The sequence below is a fragment of the Aquarana catesbeiana genome, linkage group LG11 (assembly GCF_042186555.1).
Source record: "Aquarana catesbeiana isolate 2022-GZ linkage group LG11, ASM4218655v1, whole genome shotgun sequence".
Lineage (NCBI taxonomy): Eukaryota > Metazoa > Chordata > Amphibia > Anura > Ranidae > Aquarana > Aquarana catesbeiana.
In genome coordinates, this window is record NC_133334.1 from 167,581,895 (window position 1) to 167,605,098 (window position 23,204).

Consider the following 23,204-nt stretch of genomic DNA (forward strand, 5'->3'; position numbering starts at 1 on the left):
GCTGATTTTTCTCCCTGCTTTGCTGCTCTCTGTACAAAGCCCTGTGTTGTTAGGAAACACAGGGCTCTGTGCTGTGATTTGCTAAGCCAATCAGCTAAGCCAATCAGCAAGTCCCGGCTATAAATCAATGTCCGGGACCTGCTGATCAACTTGTGTTATACCAAATGACAGCACAGATCGGGTGGGGAGTGTGCAGGCCCCCTATACCTGGAAATACCGGATCACGTCCATGTACAGTATGTGATCTGGCGCAGCACGGCTCCCCGCCCAAACTATACATACTGTGGAGGGGCCTTAAACAATTAAGGGACACTTGGAATGCTTAAAGTATATGTGAACCCTCACCTCGTAACATAACCCATGCAATTAAAAATAGAAATGAAAGCCATATAAAAAAACATTATAAATAATTGTTTTTCTTTTTATAAGCGATCACATACCCTTTGTTCTCAGCTGCATGAGGAGCTCAGAGAGCTAGGGGAGGAGAAAGAGCAGTACACTGGTCTTCCTGGTAAATGGCTGTGTGTGTGTGTGTGTGTGTGTGGGGGGGTTATGTCATTGGAGGAGAGCAGGCTAAGTTCCCAGCATATCCAAAAAACTCACCATGCTGTGCTCTCATGCCTAGTGTTGTCAGTATTTAATAGGAAAGCAGAGGGAAGTAACACCAGGTATTTCACACAAATACATTTTTTATATAAGTACGGTACATGGTACAGCAGGCACATATCAGGAATATGAATGTTAGGGTAACATATTCTTTAAAGACCCTGATGGGTTTTACTTCCTCTTCATTCCCCTGCAATGTAAAAGCCATAATGGGCTAGTATGCATCGCATACTAGCCCATTATGTTGCACTTACCTGCAAACGAAGCCGAGGTCCCTGCTGGTGGCCGCATCCATCTTCACCCCTCTTCCTTCCGGGCCGTGGACTCTGGCTCTGTGACTGCCCAGAGTCGCAGGATGCCACTACCGAGCGTGCGCACGGGAGCCGATAGTCACAGCATGGGCCCTATAGAAATGGCACAATCGTGCCCCTTCTTCAGTGCGTATGCGCCGATAATATCGGCACAAGAGTATATGGTAAATGTCTCCTAAACCGCGCAGGTTTAGGAGATATTTCCAGTACCTTATTATAAATATTCCTAGTACCTTATTATAGGCTTACCTGTAAGTAAAAATGGTGTGTAAGGGTTTTCAACTATTTTAATACATTGTCTTTAACCCTGTGAACGAATTTGAGGTGTGGTGTGGGAGGGGATGAAGCGCAGTTAGTTCTCAGTCTGTCTATTGTTGATGGGTGTGTCTTGTAAACTGTCTTGATTCTTTTTTCTATTTTACAAAACTCAATAAAATGGAATTTATAAAAAAAATAGGTGATGTAGAGTGTAATGATATATTTTTTTTTTCTATAATAAACACTACATTTAGATTCTGCCCTCTGGTGTCTATTTATCCTATTACTATTGGAAGATGTCCCATGATTTTGGAGGGGAGCTTCAGCAAGTGTAATGAGATGGAGCCCTTTTAACCCCTATGTACTAGCCTTTATGTTGGACTCTTTAACGGCTCCAGAAGATTTTACTCCTTTGACCAGGTCATTTTTTGCTATACGACACTGCACTAATTTAACTAGCAATAGTGCAGTCATGCAACACTGAAATTTATACCATTTTTTTCTACACAAATAGAGCTTTCTTTTGGTGGTTTTTGATTTTTTTTATATAAACGTAAAAAAGACCAAACATTTTGAAAGAAAAATATTTTTTTACTTTCTGCTATAAAACATATTCCATAAAAACATTTAAAAACAAATCTAATTACTTCATAAATTTAGCTAAAATGTATTCTGTTACATGTCTTTGTAAAAAAATCCCAATAAGTGTATATTAATTGGTTTGCGTGAAAGTTTTAGTTGTTATACTAGTAATGGCTGTGATCAGCGACTTATAGTGGGACTGTGATAGTGCGGCGGACAATCTGACACTGACACTTTGTGGGAACTGACTAACTGCCACTGACATCTCCAGTGACACTAATACAGTGATCAATGCTATTAATATGCATTGTCAATGTACTAATGACACTGGCTTAGAAGGGGTTAACTGTGTGCCTAACAATGTGTAATGTGTGCTGATTTTTACAACAGAGCGACCTGCTTTGTAGGGAAAAAAACAAAGCGATCATTCCCTCTGTACAGAGCCATGTGTTGACTGTCAACACAGGGCTCTGAGCTGTGATTCGACACAGCCGATCAGCAGGTCCCAGCCACGAATGATTGGCCAGGATCTGCTGACAGACTCCCTTTGTGTCAAATCACAGGGCAGTAGGCGGACAGAGGCTGAGAAGAAGTGTATAAGAGGGGTGTGATATTGGGAAATTTAGCTCAATGGTAGATGTGTTTGTTTTCAGTCCATACTGTGGGTTTTAAGGCCGAACTGTGGTTTTAGGCTTGCCAGCCTACTTATATTAAATCAAAAGTGAAGTCAACACACAGGATTTTCAGCAGCAAAAAGTAATGAAAACTACCAAGCCACCCGGCTCTCTTCCGCAGCAACGCTGTCCTGGTCTCTGGTCCCTCAGACTTCCTCACCTTGCTCTCCTGGCTTTCTGGGCTGTCCTGGCTCACTCAGCTTGTACTTACAGCTCCAGCTGTACAGGCCCACTCCTGGCTTCTCAATAGGGGCTCTCCTGCCACCTCAGGCTTTGGGATGAGCCGAACACCCCCCTGTTCGGTTCGCACCAGAACATGCGAACAGGCAAAAAATTTGTTCGAACACACGAATACCGTTAAAGCTTATGGGACACGAACATGAATAATCAAAAGTGCTAATTTTAAAGGCTTATATGCAAGTTATTGTCATAAAAAGTGTTTGGGGACCTGGGTCCTGCCCCAGGGGACATGGATCAATGCAAAAAAAAAGTTTTAAAAACTCACATTTTTTCGGGAGCAGTGATTTTAATAATGCTTAAAGTGAAACAATAAAAGTGTAATATTCCTTTAAATTTCGTACCTGGGTGTCTATAGTATGCCTGTAAAGGGGTGCATGTTTCCCGTGTTTAGAACAGTCTGAAAGTAAAATGACATTTCAAAGGAAAAAAAGTAATTTAAAACCGACAAAACCGACAATACACATAGAAGTTCATTGATAAAAACGGCATGGGAATTCCACACAGGGGAACCCCGAACCAAAATAAAAAAAAAAAAATGACGTGGGGGTCCCCCTAAATTCCATACCAGACCCTTCAGGTCTGGTATGGATATTAAGGGGAACCCCGCAGCAAAATTTTTTTAATAATGGCGTGGGACCCCCCCAAAAATCCATACCAGACCCTTATCCAAGCACACAACCTGGCAGGCCGCAGGAAAAGAGGGGTGGACGAGAGAGCGCCCCCCCTCCTGAACCATACCAGGCCACATGCCCTCAACATTGGGAGGGTGCTTTGGGGTAGACCCCCAAAACACCTTGTCCCCATGTTAATGAAGACAAGGGCCTCATCCCCACAACCCTGGCCGGTGGTTGTGGGGGTCTGCGGGCGGGGGGCTTATCGGAATCTGGAAGCCCCCTTTAACAAGGGGACCCCCAGATCCCAGCCCTCCCCCCTGTGTGAAATGGTAAGGGGGTACACCATTTCACTAAAAAACTGTCAAAAATGTTAAAAATGACAAGAGACAGTTTTTGACAATTCCTTTATTTAAATGCTTCTTCTTTCTTCTATCTTCCTTCATCTTCTTCTTCTTCTGGTTCTTTTGGTTCTTCTGGTTCTTCCTCCGGTGTTCTCGTCCAGCATCTCCTCCGCGGCATCGGCGTCTTCTTCCCTTCTTCTCCTCGGGCCGCTCCGCATCCATGATGGCATGGAGGGAGGCTCCCGCTCTTCTCTTCATCTTCTTGTCTTCATCTTCTTTTCGGGCCGCTCCGCATCCATGACGGCATGGGGTGAGGCTCCAGCTGTGTGACGCTTCTCCGCTTCTGACGGTTCTTAAATAACGGGGGGTGGGGCCACCCGGTGACCCTGCCCCCCTCTGACGCACGGTGACTTGACGGGACTTCCCTGTGGCGTCACGGGGAATGCCACAGGGAAGTCCTGTCATGTCCCCGTGCGTCAGAGGGGGCGGGGTCACTGGGTGGCCCCGCCCCCCGTTATTTAAGAACCATCAGAAGAGGAGAAGTGTCACACAGCGGGAGCCTCCCTCCATGCCGTCATGGATGTGGAGCGGCCAAAAAGAAGATGAAGAGAAGAAGATGAAGAGAAGAAGATGAAGAGAAGAGCGTGAGCCTCCCTCCATCATGGATGCGGAGCGGCCCGAGGAGAAGAACGGAAGAAGACGCCGACGCCGCGGAGGAGATGCTGGACGAGAACACCGGAGGAAGAACCAGAAGAACCAGAAGAAGATGAAGGAAGACAGAAGATAGAAGAAAGAAGAAGCATTTAAATAAAGGAATTGTCAAAAACTGTCTCTTGTCATTTTTAACATTTTTGACAGTTTTTAGTGAAATGGTACCATTTCACACAGGGGGGAGGGCCGGGATCTGGGGGTCCCCTCGTTAAAGGGGGCTTCCAGATTCCGATAAGCCCCCCGCCCACAGACCCCCACAACCACCGGCCAGGGTTGTGGGGAAGAGGCCCTTGTCCTCATCAACATGGGGACAAGGTGTTTTGGGGTGCTACCCCAAAGCACCCTCCCAATGTTGAGGGCATGTGGCCTGGTACGGTTCAGGAGGGGGGGCGCTCTCTCGTCCCCCCCTCTTTTCCTGCGGCCTGCCAGGTTGCGTGCTCGGATAAGGGTCTGGTATGGATTTTTGGGGGGACCCCACACCGTTTTTTTTTTTTATTTTAGCGCGGGGTTCCCCTGTGGGGAATTCCCATTCCGTTTTTATCAATGAACTTCTATGTGTATTGTCGGACCGGCAATGCATTAATAGCCGCGAGTAGTTTTAAATGACTTTTTTTCCTTTGAAATGTCATTTTGCTGGCAGACTGTTCTAAACACGGGAAATATGCGCCCCTTTACAGGCTTACTATAGACACCCCCCGGGTACAAAATTTAAAGGGATATTACACTTTTATTGTTTCACTGTAAGCATTATTAAAATCACTGCTCCCGAAAAAACGGCCGTTTTTAAAACTTTTTTTTGCATTGATCCATGTCCCCTGGGGCAGGACCCAGGTCCCCAAACACTTTTTATGACAATACCATGCATATAAGCCTTTAAAATTAGCACTTTTGATTTCTCCCATAGACTTTTAAAGGGTGTTCCGCAGCATTCGAATTTGCCGCGAACACCCCAAATTGTTCACTGTTCGGCGAACTTGCGAACAGCCCATGTTCGAGTCGAACATGAGTTCGACTCGAACTCGAAGCTCATCCCTACTCAGGCTCTCTCACTCATAGTTAGTCAGGTTGAAAAAAGACACAAGTCCATCCAGTTCAACCATAAAAAAATAAATAAATAAAATAAAAAATATCGTACAATCCAATATACCCAATTCTATATCCACAGTTGATCCAGAGGAAGGCAAAAAACTCCAGCAGAGCATGATCCAATTTGCTACAGCAGGGGAAAAAAATCCTTCCTGATCCCCCAAGAGGCAATCGGATTTTCCTTGGATCAACTTTACCTATAAATGTTAGTACCCAGTTATATTATGTACATTTAGGAAAGTATCCAGGCCTTTGAGACTTCCATATTCCCTCAATCTCCTGGACTTGCCCAGTTGTCCCAGCTCTCCAGTCACCCTGTCTTGCTTAGCTCTCAAAACCCTTTGAAATCTCCAAACTACAGAGCTCAATCCAGGAACACCAAAATCCAGAGAAAGTTGTAAAAATTGTTTCCTCCACTCACAATCGATACTCTGGAGTCCCGCACTATGCATTAGTGCAAACCCTGTGTCCTTTCTACAGCCATTTTCCCAGTGGCAGGGCCTCACACTATCATGGGGGTCATGGGTACTCAACCTGTGGCCCGCCAGCTGTTGTGGAACTACAAGTTCCATCATGCCTCTTTTTTCCTTTGGGAGTCATGCTTGTAACTGTCAGCCTTGCAATGCCTCATGGGACTTGTAGTTTTGCAACAGCTGGAAGGCCACAGGTTGAGCACCCATGGGTTATACAGTAATCACCTTATATAAGTACATACATGGTCCATATATTTCACTTTCAAACTAATTGCAAATTCTAAGCAGTCACTCTTTACACCAAAAAAAGAAAAAAGATTTAACCTTGGCATACAGAAAAGCTACTTTACAGTAAGTGTTGTGAAAATCTAACAAACTTTGTTGATTGCTTTAAAAAGGTTGAATGATAATATAAATGCAGAGAATGTAATAAATGTTAATATTTATAAGACATAGCACTGTGCAATGTTAAGTCAGGGAGTACCAAATTGCTTCTGGGGACCAGGAAGGATTTTTTTTCCAGTTGGATCAAAGTAGGTCATACTTTTTAATGGATTTTTACCTTCTTCTGGATTATCTGCTGATTTAGGGTTCTGCAGATGCAGGGTTTTAATTTATTTTTGACTTTTGGTTTCCACCTAGATCACTATGTAACTATGTACTGTATGTTTGTGGAAAATGTCTTTACAAAGATTTTTCTTACCGGTCTTTAAAGAAGAATATTTCTCCCCTAATTTGTGAAATGCCATCAAACACAATGTCACTGGTGCACAAATCTGGGGTTACAGGACCTTCTGTGGGATAAGGATCAGGTCCTGGTCTTGGTTCTTTGCCTTCTCCCCTTCCTGAAAAATGCACATAAAAAAATATATATATAAGATACATATAATAAATGTAAAACTATTTCTTACTAGACTGAGTGATTGTACCACGGTCTGTGACTCTAGTAAAGGACAGTCCTAGATATGTAAAGGTAAATTATGAAAAACACAGGAAATGGCCTAGCCAGCATGGAGAGATATAGTAATAGGACTGAGCCCTGTGCGAGACACCTATGGTAAAGTAGTGCGGTCACTGGGTGCGCCTTCTCCACATCAGAACCTCGCCTAATGCCTGAGGCAGGTGACAAGAAGCCCCCACAGACTTAGGAACATGCCTAATCCTGCTGCCCAATCTCCTGCTATGTCCTACCCTGGGATTTGGCATATTTTTTGGAAGAAAGAGGAAGTCTGTCGACTAGGGTACCAAGGCTCATGTCAGACTGTACATACAGCTGTAAAAGGCAACTTTCAAATACATACCAGGCCTTAGTAGTTGGTGCAGTTTGGGCAGCAATAACGAAGGACAAAGAGCCAGTGGCAGGAACCAGAGGCCAATGATGTATACCTCCATTGAAATGATCATCTGAAGCCCAAGTTATCCCTCCCATTAAGCCATAGGACAACATCTGGCACCAAAAGGCTCCCTTCCAACCATGCTCTATAGCAACTAAATGTTACTTGGGAAAGAGAGAGGAGGAGAGTGGAATTCATGCCTATTATGAGCAGCAGGCCACATGAGAGGTGGTTAATGAATCTGGAGAGAACATTTGCATTTTTTTACAATATAATCTTATGGCTGCATTATTGCCCCAAGTTTCATTCACCTAACAGTAAAACAAAGCATACTAATGTTGCACCCTCTAGTGTGCTACTAGTGTAAGTGTAGGCAAATTTAAGTTATGACTCATGGTTAGTTTATGAGTCAGAAATTGGGTTGGGTTACTGCAAGTCAGGCTGGGTACCTCCCCCTGGATCTACAAGTTTGGATAAGCTTCTAGAAGTTAGTGGACAGAGGTTCAGGAGGTACTAATCTGCATACTTGAGGGAACTGGCCAATCCCCAGGCAGAATGTCCTGGCAGGGTGGCTAAGTCAGCCCTTAAATATTGGGGAGGCATGCCAGCAGGGGAGTTTGGTGGAAGATGGAGTGCTGAGGAGACTGTCGGTGGCCTAGGAGGCTCTGCCATGCTCGGGCTGACTTGGAAAGATCTTACAAGCATCTCGGTGTGAGGAGGAATCTTACCTAGGAGAAGCAGGGAGCAAGAACAGAGTGAGTACATCAGCACACCCAGCGATTCAGAAGGGGAGAGACTGCCACATGTAGCAAGCTTTCAGGAGGACAGCAATGTGCTTAACCCTTCCTATCCCTTGCCCTGGGAGATCTTCAGAGCAGCCAGGTGGGATTGTGGACAAGCAGCAAGGAGGGCTGGTAGGTTTTGCAGGAAGTAGAGCTGGGAGCAGTTCTACAGAGGAGAGGAGCTACTCCTTTATGCAGTTTACAAAGAGAGCTTCTAGTCCTCAAGGAACTTTTGCTTTTGATCACTCAAGACTGACAAGGTCCAGAAAGGAGGACAGTTCAGGAGTTTGTACATAGGAAGGAGGTTTTCCCCATTCATTGTTTTGGTCAAGTTCCCAATATCCCTTTACCCCATCCATGTTATTACCCTTAATAAAACAACAAACCAAGCTAAGAGACTAATTTCTTGTGTCAAAATGCGAGTGGAGAATGCTTGTTGCTTGGCTACGCAGGAATAGGGGAACCAGTTACCAGCAGCCCCTGCTGTATAAAAGGTTTATAATTTAAGATGCATACCCATACAGTATGTATAGTGCAGTCATAACTACACACTGTAACTTTAACCTTCCTAAAGCGAAACTAAACCCATTGATTTATCCGCTCCAATACTTGGCACTTTTACCCCCTTCCTGCCCAGGCCAAATTTTCAGCTTTCAGCACTGTCGCATTTTGAATGACAACTGTGCAGTCATGTAATGCTGTACCCAAACAACATTTTTATAGAGTTTTCTTTTGGTGGTATTTAATCACCACTGGGTTTATTATTTTTTGCTTAAAAAAAAAAACGAAAAAAGTTTTGAAAAAAAAAGTTTCTGTTATAAAATTTTGTGAATAAGTATTTTTTCTTCACTGATGCGTGCTGATGAGGCTGCACTGGCAGGCACTGATGGGCACTGATGAGGAGGCACTAATATGTAGCACTGATGGGCATTAATGGGCACTGATAGACGGCACTGATGAGAAGGCACTGACAGGCATCACTGATGGGCACTGGTGTGCATCATTGGTGGGTAACGCTGATGGGGCTGCACGGATAATCACTGCACTGATTATCAGCTCAGACCCCCCTGTCAGGAGAGCCGCTTATTGTCTTTCAAGTGCTGTCAGTGTGAGTAGAGGAATGCCAATAACCAGCACTTCCTATTTACACTGTGATTAGCTGTGATTAGACACACTGCACCACGGATCGCCGCGTTGCACACTCCTGGGGGGGGGGCGTGCACACGAGTGTCATGTTGTGACAGACGTCATATGACGTCCAGTCACGACAGTTAAACCACCGCCGGCTGTCATTTTGCTGTAGGCCAGGCGGGATGGCCCTTTTTGCAGGTATAGCTATGTAAAACATCAAAAATATGTGGCTATACTGTTTAAAATCCAGAAATACACTGTTTCACCCTGCTCTGCACATGCCCAGTTGCTCTCCATTTTTAGGAACTGCCGAGTTTGTAGAGGCCAACCTGCTGACAGCCTTAAAGTGGAATTAAACTCTCCTATTCTTTTCAGCCACAGAATCAGCTTCTGTTTGATCTGCAACTGCCAGGGTGCACATATGATCAGTTATGAATTCAACCATTTGACAGTTTTACTGTTCGGTTGAGTACACAAGCAAATGTGACAGTTAGCAATCCCAGCATTCCAGGAATGTAACTGTTTTTTTTAAACCATTACATCAATAGGTTTAGTTCCACTTTATGATTTACTGTTGTTCAGGGGCCCTGGGCTTCAGAAAAATGGCAGCCTCCGGCAAGAAGAAACAGAAGCAGTGCTGTAGGCAATTTACAGTACATACTAATTTTGGTAGCATAATTATTAATGTGGAATATATGTTCCTTGCTAAAGAACATTATTTTACCAAGTTATTATGGGTAAAGTTCTGCTTTAACCGTTTAAAAAAAAGTTACATTCCCGCAATGCAACTGTCATATTTGCTTGTGCCCTCAACCAAACTGTAAAACCGTCAAATGACTGGTGTCATAACTGATCACATGTGTAGCATCATGGCAGTTGAGATCAAACAAAGGCTAAGATGGCATTCGCATTCCAAGTCCTCGCTCGTCTTGGTCTGAGACTCTGCACATGCGCATTAGAATTAGCACTTGCTGAATGGGAATTAGCAGCTGCTGAATGGGAATGAGCACTTACTGCATGGGAATGAGCACCTGCTGCACAAGTTCTCTGACATTGCCCCCTCCTCCTTAAGGACAACCTCTGGATGCCCACTTGAGCCATCTTTTCAGGGTGAGCATGGTGAAAAGCTTGTAAAAGTCTCTGAGCATGAAGGTTTGCTTCGGGCTCCCAAGATTTCTCCTCTGGACCAAATCCTTTCCACTTAATTAGGTATTGAATTTGAGCCTGTCGTTTCCTGCAATCCAGGATAGCTTCAACTTCAAATTCTTCCTCCCCATCCACCATTATGGCTTCTGGTGGTCCCACCTCTCGATCAGGAAAAGGATTCAACACATCAGGCTTAAGTAATGAAGCATGAAACATGTGATGAATTCAGAATAAATCTGGAAGTTCCAGTTCATAGGCCACTAAATTAATTTTTCTTTTAACTAGGAATGACCCCACATATCTAGGTCCCAGTTTTTTAGAGGGGCGTGCCAACTTCAGGTTCACTGTTGAGAGCCATACACGATCACCAGATCTCAAATCCAGTTCTCCCCTCCTTTTCTTATCAAAATACTTCTTGTTATCTTCCTGCGCTTTGGAAATGGTTTTCCTTAGTGTCTGGTTGTTAGTGTTAAAGAAGTTCAACTTGTCCTAGATAGCCGGCAATGGGAAATCTGGTACCAGCATAGACAAAAAAGAGGGGTGAAAACCATAATTGGAAAAGAAGGATGACTGATATGTGGCAGAATGGGTAGAGTTGTTGAATGCAAATTCCGCTAATGGCAACAGTGAAGCCCAATCCTTCTGGGTAAATGAAGAAAAACAGCATAAATACTGTTCCAAGGTCTGATTCGTTCGTTCAGTCTGCCCATTGGTCTGTGGGTGGTAGGCTCAGGAAAAGTTGAGCTTGATACCCAGTGCTTCACGTAATGCTTTCCAGAATCTTGACGTGAACTGTACTCAACGATCTAAAACAATGTCACTAGGAATTCCATGTAGCCTTACAATTTCTTTTACAAAAATCCTGGCTGTTTGTGCTGCCGATGGGGTCCCTTTCACAGGAATGAAATGTGCCATCTTAGAAAGACGATCAACCACCACAAAGATGGACCAAAAACCCCTCAGGAAGGAAAGCTCAACAATGAAGTCCATTGCAATCATATCCCAAGGCCTCTCAGGAATGGGAAGTGGTCTTAGCAATCCCCAGGCCTTGTTCTTACCTCTTTTGTTCTTGATGCAAGTTAAGCAGGAATTGACATATTTTCTGCAATGTTTTGCCAGGTTTGGGCACCAGAAATGTCATTGGACTAAGTCCATGGTCTTGTATGCCCCAAAGTGACCTGCCAAGGGATAGTCATGACAGACCTGCAAGATAGCAGTGCGTAAGTTCTGAGGTACAAAGATCTTATTTTCATGCCAGTAGAGTCCATCTTTTGCTTGAAGATTCATGCCCTGAGGTAAGGAAGCTCTCAGACCTGTGATATCAGATCAGATTGAGTTAACAGAAAATTGCCAGCTTGCAAAATAGTGTCCGGTTGAGATGGAGCCTCTGATTCAGTGGACATATGAGATAAGGCATCGGGTTTTACATTCTTACAGTAGATCCTGGCCAGTAAGTAATGTGGAAATTAAAGTGTGGAAAAAAAAAGAGTCCATCTTGCTTGTCTAGGTCTGAGACGCTTAGCAGCTCTGAGGTACTCTAGGTTTTTGTGATCTGTGCAGATCAGTATCGGATGTGCTGCTCCTTCCAAGAGGTAACGCCATTCTTCCAATGCTGATTTTATTGCCAAGAGTTCTCAATCCCCCCACATCATAATTCTTCTCTGATGGGCACAGTTTCTTTGAAAAGAATGCCAGGGGGTGCATTAGAGACTTTGGTCCTTGATGCTGGGAGAGGATGGCCCCTACAGCATTTCTGACGCATCTACCTCTAGAACATATGGTAGAGCAGAATCAGGATGTTTCAGAACCAGAGCAGAGGTAAACAATCCCTTTAGATTATCAAATGCGGCCTGAGCTGCTTCAGTCCATTGAAAGCGACCTTGCTTCTTCGTGAGTTGGGTAATGGGTGTTATGATGCCGGAGAAATCCTTAATAAATTTCCTGTAAAAACTAGCAAAACTGACAAAAGGTTGTACTCCTTTTTTATCGGTTGGGGTGGCCAAGTCAGTGTAGCTAAAACCTTTTGAGGGTCCATTGCCATGCCCCCGGTTGATATCACTAGACCCATAAAATGAATGGTCTAACGTTCACATTCACATTTCTCAGTCTTTATGTATAGTCCATTTTGCCTCAGTCTGTAGAGGACCTGCTTCACATGGATGCGGTGTAATTCCAGGGAAACTGAAAATATGAGAATGTCATCCAGATAGACAATCATAAATACGGTAAGTCTAAGAAGTCCCTGAAAATGTAATTGACAAAATGTTGTAAAGTGGCTGGTGCATTACAAAGTCCAAATGGCATAACGAGATATTCAAAATGGCCAAAACGTGTTCAGAAGGTGTTTTTCCACTCATCCCCCTCACAGATCCTGACCAAGTTGTAGGCACCTTGCATATCTAATTTTGTGAATACCTTTGCAGAACGAAGTCTCTGAAATAGTTCTGTGATCAAAGGAAGAGGATAACGATTTTTAATCGTAATTTGATTCAATTCCCTGGAGTCCACACATGGACAGATGGAGTGTTTTTTTTTCTCGACAAAGGATATTCCTGCGCCAGCTGGAGATGTAGAGGATCAGATAAACCCCTTCATAAGATTCTCATCAACGTTATCTTCAAGGGCCACAAGTTCAGGCTCAGAGAGTGGAAAAATCCTTCCAAATGGAATCTCTGCTCCTGGTAACAGTTCAATAGGGCAGTCATAAGCCCGATGAGGAGGGAGAATGTCTGCTTTTTGTTTATCAAACACGTCCATGAAGTCATGGTACACTGCTGGAAGAAGCTCTGGTAATTTGGATACAGGATTTAGGCAGCAAATAACTGGAGCAGCATGGTGTGAAGTTTTGAGACAGTTCTGCAAACAGTAAAAAGAACTGGAAGGTAACCCCACCAGTAGTCCAGTTAATTTGGGGGTTATGAGCTTGCAACCATGGCATACCCAGGATGATTGGGAACAATGGTGAGGAAATGACATCTAGGTATAGCAGTTCTTGGTGATTTGGCAAGATGTTGGCAGGCAAGAGCTGAGTTTCATGGGTGATGGATCATGATTTAATACTTGATCCATTAGCTAGCTGTATAGAAAGTATCTGTTGTTTGGGTTGCAGCAGGATGTTATGTTGCTGGGCGAAAGGCATAGTCAATGAAGCAACTACAGGTGCTGGAATGAATTATAGCCTGAGGCCGGAGTGCTCCTTCTGGAAGCTGTAGTGAAACAGGAACAGCAGATCTTGTCATGGTCAGGGGACAGGATGCATAAGGAGAAGAATAAGACTTACAGGTCTTGTTAGGGCAAGTGCTGGCATATAGACAGAGGTTATTCTGGTGACGACATAGCTTTTCCTCTGGTGAAAGCGGTGGCCAAAGTAGTCCCAGCATCGGTTCAGGAATTTCAGGAGTGGCAGGAGATAATGAAGCAGGAGCAGGTGGATTAGCAGATACCTTTGGTAACATCCACGTGTGACGGAACTGGCTTGTCCTCTCGGATCTTCGCTCTCTCAGACGACGATCAATCTGAATAGATAATTGAATAAGAGCTTTCAAGGATCTGGGTACCCCAACTCGAGCCAGTTCATCTTTTAGTGCATCTGAAAGTCCCAGGCGGAACTGGTAATGAAGTGCGGCATCGTTCCATTCTGTATCAGAACTTCACTGCTTACAATCTGTTACATAATCCTTTACCAGTCTTCGGCCCTGCTGGAGAGCATGTAAGCTGGATTCAGCTGTTGCTGTGCATTGTGGATCATCATACAGTTTAGCCATTTCATCAAGAAGGGAGTTCAGAAGAGGATTGGCTTGTTCCATCAAGCGGTTGGCCCAGGGTTTGAGGCACCCCTGGAGTAGTGAGATGATGAACCCCACTTTAGTGCTTTCCAGCAAGAAGGTGCGTGGTTGCAGCAGAAAGTATAACTGGCAGGCATTTCTGGAAGCACAGAACTCGCTGCGATCTCCTGAAAATCTCTCAGGTGTAGGGGCTCAGGTCTCCAGAGGTGGAACCACTACTATGGGTACTTGCGCTGTGGCTGCCTGAGCAGAGGTCGTGGGTGATGTGGCTGTCTGGTGCGTTGAGGTGGATAGAGAGAAAGACTCAATTTTTTCTCCAGTTGACGGTAGCCATCTTTTAGGCCCTGGACTGCTTGAGTAAGGGCGGTGATCTGCTGGCACAGTGCCTCCAAGGGTGAAACCCCCCTTTTGGGCTCCATATGGCTGGATTGTACTGTCACATACCTGACTGTGGAGCCCGAGATGATGAAGGTGGCCTCTTGCACAATTCCTGTCCAAGCACCCCTGGTAGTAGAGACAGGGACTGCTAGGGCAGTGGAAGGGTGCAGGTGCCTGGCAGCTGTAGGAGTGAGCTGTAACTTGAAGACACATAAGTCCTTCCTGTGGTGGCATGGAGTCTGGTCACAAGCCTTGTTCAGCGGGAGCCAGGCAGACAGGTGCAGAATCAGGATCAGTTGCGAGGTTGGGAACAGGCAGAAGTTGGTAACATGCTGGCGGTGGGGTACCAAATCAGGAAGCGGAGCCGCAGTCATAAATCCAAGCCAGGGTTGGTAACATATGCAAGAAGCAGATATAGCAGGCAGGGGTAATCCAAGAGAGTTGTCAGATGTAGCCAGGTCAGGAACAAGGTCAGCAGACATGGATAAGAATCAGAAGCACAGGAACCAAAGCTGAAGACAATCCAGCACTGAAGCCAGGCAGACTCTCAGTTTAATAGGCTGCTGGGTGCCAGAATCTTGGGATGCGTGCGCACGCTAATGTACATGTGCACGTGCGCATTCCAATCCTTGCTCATCTTGGTCTGTGACTCTGAACATGCGCATTAAAATCAGCACTTGCTGAACGGGAATTAGCAGCTGCTGAATGGGAATGAGCACTTACTGACGGGAATGACCAACTGCTGTACGAGTTCTCTGACAGTAACCCTTGGCAACTAGTCTAGCTTTGTATTTGTGGACATTACCTTCTGCGTCTGACTTTACTTTGAAAGTTCCACTTGCTTCCTATAGTTTTGCAGTTAGAAGGGAGCTCTGTGAGTGTCCAGGTTTAATTTTCTTGAAGTGACTTTAATTCTTTTTCTGCTGCCTTTCTCCATTTATTAGCTTCATGTTTTGGCAGTTTTTCTATGTCTTTCCAGGATGTTGGTTCAAGTATGCTGTGTGTTTTGACAGTGTATGACAGCTTGAGGGGTGGTTTTCCCTTAGTAGTCCGAGTGGATCATCTGACTTCAGGCAGTTCAGCAGGATCTGGTGGGGAACTTGATTTAGACAATGTGAGTTCCACCTCTTGTTCTGACTACTGCAAAGGTTCGGTTTGGTTGACCTTTTCTTCTGGTTTGCTTGGCATATTCACTTCACAGCTTTCAGGGATCAGTGTTTCTGGTAATGGGCTCTCATCAAAATAAACACTATGGCTTATTGTCAATTTGTCAGTCTTTGGGAGTAGGATTCTGTAACCCTTAGTTAGCCTACTAGAATGTCCTCTATGGCTCTGTTCTCCAGCTTTAATCGCTCTTACTGTACTTGGAATATAAGCATACCTGCTTTACATCCAAACACTCTGATGTGCCCTATGCTAGGCTTTGATCCATGCCACATTTTGAATGGAGTACTTTTAATGGCTCTTGAGGGTAGTCTATTCTGTAGTTAGGTTGCAGTCATAACTGCTTCTCCCCAGTACTTGTGAGGTAGGTTGGCATCCGACAACATGCATCTGGCCATTTCTATTGGAGTTTCTATTGGAATGCTCATTCATACTTATGATGTATCATTAAGTGCTATACCCATCCATTGCTCAACAATATAACTCTTTGGTACAGAAGTGTGCCTCAATTCTGAGGATCAAAGATATGACATCACATTATCAAAAAGATCAAGCTGAAAGAAAAAAATGTAAAACAATATTGATCCTTATAAAAGTTCAGCAATGATTTAGGTCAAAGATGAAACTTAAAAGGATTTAAAAGAAAAAAGTTCCAGGTGCCATAAACCAAAACTAGAAATGTAACGTGTTGAATGTATCCACACACATCATTCTGTGATAAGTCCCGTGCATGTGAGTGACGACAGTAGCGGAAGAGAGCTTCTAATTCAAATAGAATGTACTGTCCATAAGATGATAGACCTTCACCATATCACCGTGTGGCTAGCCCCTTTTGTACATATGCTTACCAAAAATAAGAATTAGTACAGCCTGTGATCTCTTTCACCGTAATGATCCGTTCGCAACCATAGCTAGTCACACTTCATCATGCTCAACACGTTTTATTACCACCGATGTATCATGTAGAAACATAAGGGGAGCCTTTCCATAGTGTAATACTGTTTATTGGTATAAGAACACCCCCCCACACAAATTGTGCTTACAATGTAAAAGATTAAAATCAGCCTGTCATAACAATGGTGTCGGCTCACCGCTGGTCGGAGTGCTGGCATACCACCCTCCACGATGAGTCCCGGGATGATGCTGTATGTGTGGAGCTGTAGGGTCGCGTGGTCACGCTCTGACGTGTTTCGTCATTACGTCTTCAGAGGGCGTGGCCACGCAACACGACTGCACGCTTTAAATAGCAAAATAGGCGGACTCCATGGGCATCGTCATCACGAGCGTCATCGGTTACCTTCCCGCCCCTCTGTTGATGGTAAGGAGCTGACACGCAGCATCCCATCCATCCCTAATGGTTCGTTCTCTATCCACACAAATTTACTAGGCTTCTTTGAACCCTTATCCACCATATATATTAAATATTTAATACAATCAAATATATTAAAAAGAATAAGAAAAGTAATAAAAGCAATAGTAAAAAACCTACTTATTATTACATCAGCATATAATAATACCATCTCTTAGTTAGTATAGATAGATGCATAAGGAGCGAATAATCACTGTCCAACATCCATCCAATATTATAGTTTTGCCTCAGTAACCACATCTTTTGTACTTCTAGTAACTAAAAGTGATGTTCAATGAGCTAAATTGATATAACAGTCCATATCTGTAGCCAGGAAAATTTTTTACAGCATTGTGGACAGTTTTCGTGGGGTCTCTCTCCGGATCACATGTAAAATACTAAACATGTTCGAAACTAAAGATCCTGTTGGTAACTATTAAATGTTTATAGCTGAGAAGGGAATACAAAAGATTTTCATTCCAAAGATTTTCCAGCATTATGGACAATTTTCATGGGGTCTCTCTCCGGATCCCACGCAAAATACTAAACCTAGCCGTAACTGTAAATCCTGTTGGTAACCAATGAATATTTATAACCAAGGTGGGAATACAAAAGCTATGCATTCACTCTAAAGCTAAGTATATGAAGGTTTGCATATGAAGAGGTTACGTATTATGTGGAATGATTCTAGGAAATAAACACTTGATGATGAAAGTGCACAGTGCAATAAAAAAAATCTTATATATAACTGGACTAGAGAGTGACTGATGCCTCAACATATTTATTGAACAAGGCCTCACCCTGGTCTGAGTTACTCATACGGTGTTCTTATACCAATAAACAGTATTACACTATGGAAAGGCTCCCCTTATGTTTCTACATGATACATCGGTGATAATAAAACGTGCTGAGCGTGATGGAGTGTGACTAGCTACGGTTGCGGAACGGATCATTACGGTGAAGGAGATCACAGGCTGTACTAATTCTTATTTTTGGTAAGCATATATACAAAAGGGGCTGGCCTTGCGGTGATATGGTAAAGGTCTATCATCTTATAGACAGTACATTCTATTTGAATTAGAAGCTCTCTTCCGCTACTGTCGTCACTCACATGCACGGGTCTTATCACAGAATGATGTGTGTGGATACATTCACTGTCATCACTCACATGCACGGGACTTATCACAGAATGATGTGTGTGGATACATTCAACATGTTACATATCTAGTTTTGGCTCATGGCACCTTGAACTTTTTTCTTTCAAATCCTTTTAAGTTTCGTCTTGGACCCAAATCATTGCTGAACTTTTATAAGGATCAATATTGTTTTACATTTTTTTCTTTCAGCTTGATCTTTTTGATAATGTGATGTCATATCTTTGATCCTCAGAATTGAGATATCTGTTCCTGCCTGACGTGGGAGTTCTCAGTGGACCGCATACGTCCCTGTTAGGGATTATGACTTTGTCAAAACTACCCTACCTCGTACTCCAACCTTTTATGCCTTACCGAAGTTGCATAAAGACATCCTTAAACCATCAGGCCGGCCAATAATCTCAGCTAATGGTTCTCTCACTGAGAAATTGAGCCAATACATAGATGGATACTTGCGACCATACGTGCTTAGTATACCCAGTTACGTTAAAGAAACTATGCACCTTTTGAAAATTATAGACAACATCCAGGTCCCACCAAAATCACTATTGGTGGCCCTGGATGTTGAAGCACTGTATAGACATGTGCACACTGAAATATTTCGTTTCGGAATTTCGTTTTCGTCCGAAAAATAAATTTATTTAGTTACTCCCGAAATTCGTTTTTATTTATTTCGTTTTTTGTTAAAAATTGCATTCGTCCAAAAATCCAAATTAAGGTCGAATCTGTCATTGAAGGCTTATGGTGTCTGTCGAATGTTCAAAGAAGATTCGACGGAGCAGCTAAACTGTACGACGCCGTATAGTTTACCTGCTCCGTCGAATCTTCTTAGAACGTTCAACAGACACCATAAGCCAAAGTACATGTGTACTTAGTTAAGCTATTTTACTGCTCCTCCTCTTTGGTTACAATCAGCCAATAACATTCATCATCATTTTTTTTATTTATCTTTTCTCCCCTACGTCGAATCTTTTCTCCCCTACGTCGAATCTTTTCTCCCCTACGTCGAATCTTTGCTCTCCTACGTCAAATCTTTTCTCTCTATGTAGAATAATCTTGGACTAATAGAGTTAAGGTCAGGCACATTCGACCACAGGTTAGATGGACATAGATTGTTATTGTCATCATCATGTCGAATCTCCTATCTATATCGAACTGTTGTAGCAATAAAAACGAAATTAAAGCATTTGTTTATGTCGGATCTTTCGTTTTTCGGATTCTGCACTTTCGTTATCGTTTGTTCAAAACGATAACGAAAATACCTGAAATTCGGACGAAAATGCATTCGGACGAAAACGAATGCACATGTCTACTGTATAACTCAATACCCCACGACAGGGGACTGGCCTGTATTCGACATGTGTTATTACGTGATGCCTGTCTGGGTGATGACAAAAGACATTTCTTGATTGACGCTCTAGATTTCATTCTAAATCACAACTACTTTACATTCAACTGCGATTTCTTCCTCCAGGTACAGGGAGTCGCTATGGGGACATCTTGTGCCCCATCCTATGTGAACCTGTATCTGGGGGAATGGGAAAGCTGGTTGAAACAGTCTGTATCTACATGTCCCTACATGGCCAATGTGGTGATGTGGCGTCGGTATATAGACGATATCTTGCTAGTCTGGGACGGCGCCCTGGATAATCTTCAAACTTTTGTGCAGGAATTGAACATCAATCCATTTAATCTCACTTTCACTATGTCATACAATGAACAGGAGATTACCTTCCTGGATGTGACTATCCACAAGCAACATGACGGTTCACTAACCAGTTCTCTCTATCGTAAACCGACATCAGGGAACTCCATCCTACACGCGACAAGCTTTCACCCCCCATCACTGATTCGTTCAATCCCCTACAGTCAGTACCTACGGGTCAGGAGAAACTGTACTGATGATATTGTATTTAAAAGAGAGGCTGATAAGCTTAAAGAGAGACTCCTGACACGTGAGTATTCCAAAAAATGGCATGCGCGAAACCTAGACATGCACTAATCTTTAACTCAGAATCTAAGAGCAATAAAACTATTCCAATTCGGATAATAACTAGGTTTTCCAATCAACCTAAGATCGTTAACAACATTGTTGAAAGATACTGGCACGTTCTTAAACTAGATCCTACAATTGGCCCCTTTGTGCAGGACAAGCCCTCCTTCACTTTCAAGCGGGCCAGATCCATCAGAGACAATTTAGTATCTAGTGAATTCTCGGGGGGGTGGGTAAACGTGATCCCTGCAAACGCCCGGGCACTTTCCGGTGTGGCGGATGCCCGTACTGCCAGTACATGAACACCAAACCCAACATCAAACTACCAAATGGTCAGAAGTATGCTCCAAAGCATTTTTCAAATTGCAAGACAGTGGGTGTTGTATACCTACTGATCTGCGACTGTGCATGCTACTATGTGGGCAAAACCAACCAGGAGTTCTGGCGGTGGGCATACCGCCACATAGCTTCTATGAAATCCTGCAACCCCAGCTTACCGCTGGGAAGACCTGTCACGGCTATCCATGCAGGGAAATTCCCCAAACCGTCCTTTTTTGATTTTGGACCGTGTCCATCCAGGACTATGCGGTGGCGATTGGAACAAAATTCTGCTTCAGAAAGAACAGAAATGGATTTATCGCCTGCAGGCCACCAAGCACCCTGGCCTGAATGATGCCATTTCTTTTCGACCCTTCTTAGAGGGCTTTGCCTCAGGGGGCCCAGAATGGGATCCCCCGGAGCTGAACATACCCCAGTTTTGGTAAAAGAACCCCCATAAACTATGTTTCTAATCATATTCGCAGGTTCCTTCTGAGAATATCACTATTCAAAAATTCTCTGTTGTGAATTTTCAGTGAAAATGGCAGGCTGGTCATCACCAGACCCTACAGTTACACATACCTACCAGGCAGAATGTATATTGTCCATTTCATTTGAATTCCTGGTAAAACTGGTAGGCTGGTCGTATCTGACTATAACAACGTGGGCCCATGTTAGAATGGGATCCCCCGGAGCTGAACATACCCCAGTTTTTGTAAAAACTTTCCATAAACTATGCTTCCATAAACTATGCTTCTAATTATGTCTGCAGTTTCTTTCTGAGAAATCATTATCCAGGAAAATTCTGTTGTGATTCTTCAGTGAAAACGGCAGGCTGGTCATTACCAGACCCTATAACTACACGCGCCTACTAGCCAGAACATATACCGCTCATTTCAGTTGAATTCCTGGTAAAACTGGCAGGCTGGTCGTATCTGACTACAATAATGTGAGCCTATGTCTTTTTGCTGTTTTATTAGCTTTTTTTGCCCTACCGTTTTTTTCAGCTTAGTAGGTATTAGACATATGGCCCCTTTATGTATGGTCAATGATAACATCATGTCTATTTACTGTCTTCCTTTTCCGGCGTCTCCCTTCAATCATCATTTGCTTCTACGTATCTTTATTCTTATGCATATCCCTTCATGCTTTTCAGAGCCCTGGGTGCTGATGTTATGCACTGCTGTGGATTTGGCCCCTGTGCCGACGCTGCGTTGGAGGGACGGTCGGTGTGTGTCCCCGCAGTCCACTCGGCGCACAGGGACCAATGTGCCATTTTTTTTGCGCTTTTGGCCTCCCGTTCTCTGGATCGCTCTGGGCCGTGACAACATCGTGTTCCGGTCCCGGGGTGACCATGCGCCACGGGTCCCCGAACGCGGACGCCGGTTCCCTCTCAGCACGAGTGTTTTTTGTTTTTTTTGCTGTCAGATTCGGATGGTTCCTCCCTCTGCACTCTGATTCATATGTGGGATCAAGGGGGCGGGCCTGCACGCCGAGGACTCGGAGGGCGACCCCTCCCATCGCCTATGACGCCCACTTAGACACCAGCTGTTACTGATATCATCAGCAATGAGAGGCACTAGATAAATCACCTGCTATGACGGCCAGTCTCATGCCTACACAGGCGTCGGATAGGTCGCTCAGCCACACCATTCCCTAAGGTAATCACTCCACTTCTATCATTACACTTGCATTTGATTTTTATTAATGTAGGCGAATTCCACCAGCAGATGCATATCCACTTATATTGCATTGTGCTTTGCATCTGCTGGGAGATTATTGGCAGCAGCTTTGTGCATGCTGTTTTTTAATGTGATTTTAAGTAATCACATAATTTTTGTGTCCCTCTGTGTCTTTTCAGTGATTGCATGCGGCTGTGCTCAACCGCTGTGTTTTCTTCCCCCCCTATTGTTGGGAGATCTGATGACACGGAGTGCTATTATATATCTTCTCCTACTCATTGCTAGACCTTTATGTGACCTCCTTCTACTCATGTTAGGAGGATTGTCCATTCTATATGAGTCTATAGGTAAGCACTTCACACGCTGCTGCTTTTATTATACAAATATTATATATATTACATGCAATCCCCAATACTCTATGTGAGACTTTTCTCTCCTCTCTGCTTCCGATTTAACCATACACTCCTTGCCCCCTCCTTCTCCCCCCCCTTCTTCCCCCCTTTTCCCCCCCTTCCCCCCTTTTTTCCCCCCCTCCTGTTTCCCCTCCTCCCCTCCCTACCCCCCTTTCCCACCCTTCTTGCCTCACATTTGTGGATTGGAATCTACCAGATTGTCTTTCTCTGTGCCCCAGGTGATATCACATACTAACTACAACAGCTGTGGCTAGTGGTGTCAATTTGCGAATGGTAGGACGCCCTTTGTGTCCTGCTGTGATCTGCATGTCCGTGCCGTGTTTCTGGTGCTAGCGCTTGACTGGGGTTCATTTCTTCATCGGTGGTCTACTGCGCTTATCTCTGTTTTTAAAGTTGGATGCTTTCAAATTGTGGGTTCAGGAGTCAAATGGTGAGCATATCACTTAATAATGTTGAATCAATCTTGACTTCCATGCTACATAAATATATATGATGCTATCATACCATGAATTTGCTTTAAGATGTTTTGTTCTTTTTGTAAATATATAGATAGTCACTCATCTCACCACCAGCCCCTGAAGAAGAGGTCTCAACCAAATTTTAAACCTCGAAACGCGTTGGGCCCGTGTGGGTTAGACTCCAGTTTGTATAGTTGATGTGGTTTTATGTTCACAGTGTAC

At 43.9% G+C, this 23,204-nt stretch overlaps 1 protein-coding gene across 1 annotated transcript in view; it reads right to left on the reverse strand.

Annotated features, from left to right (window-relative positions):
- MMP2 (matrix metallopeptidase 2) overlaps nt 1-23,204 on the reverse strand; it is a 484,562-nt gene that overhangs the window by 199,878 nt on the left and 261,480 nt on the right. The window contains exon 9 of the mRNA XM_073605023.1: nt 6,600-6,741. Coding sequence (XP_073461124.1) covers nt 6,600-6,741 — 142 coding nt within the window. The remainder of the gene's footprint in view (nt 1-6,599; nt 6,742-23,204) is intronic.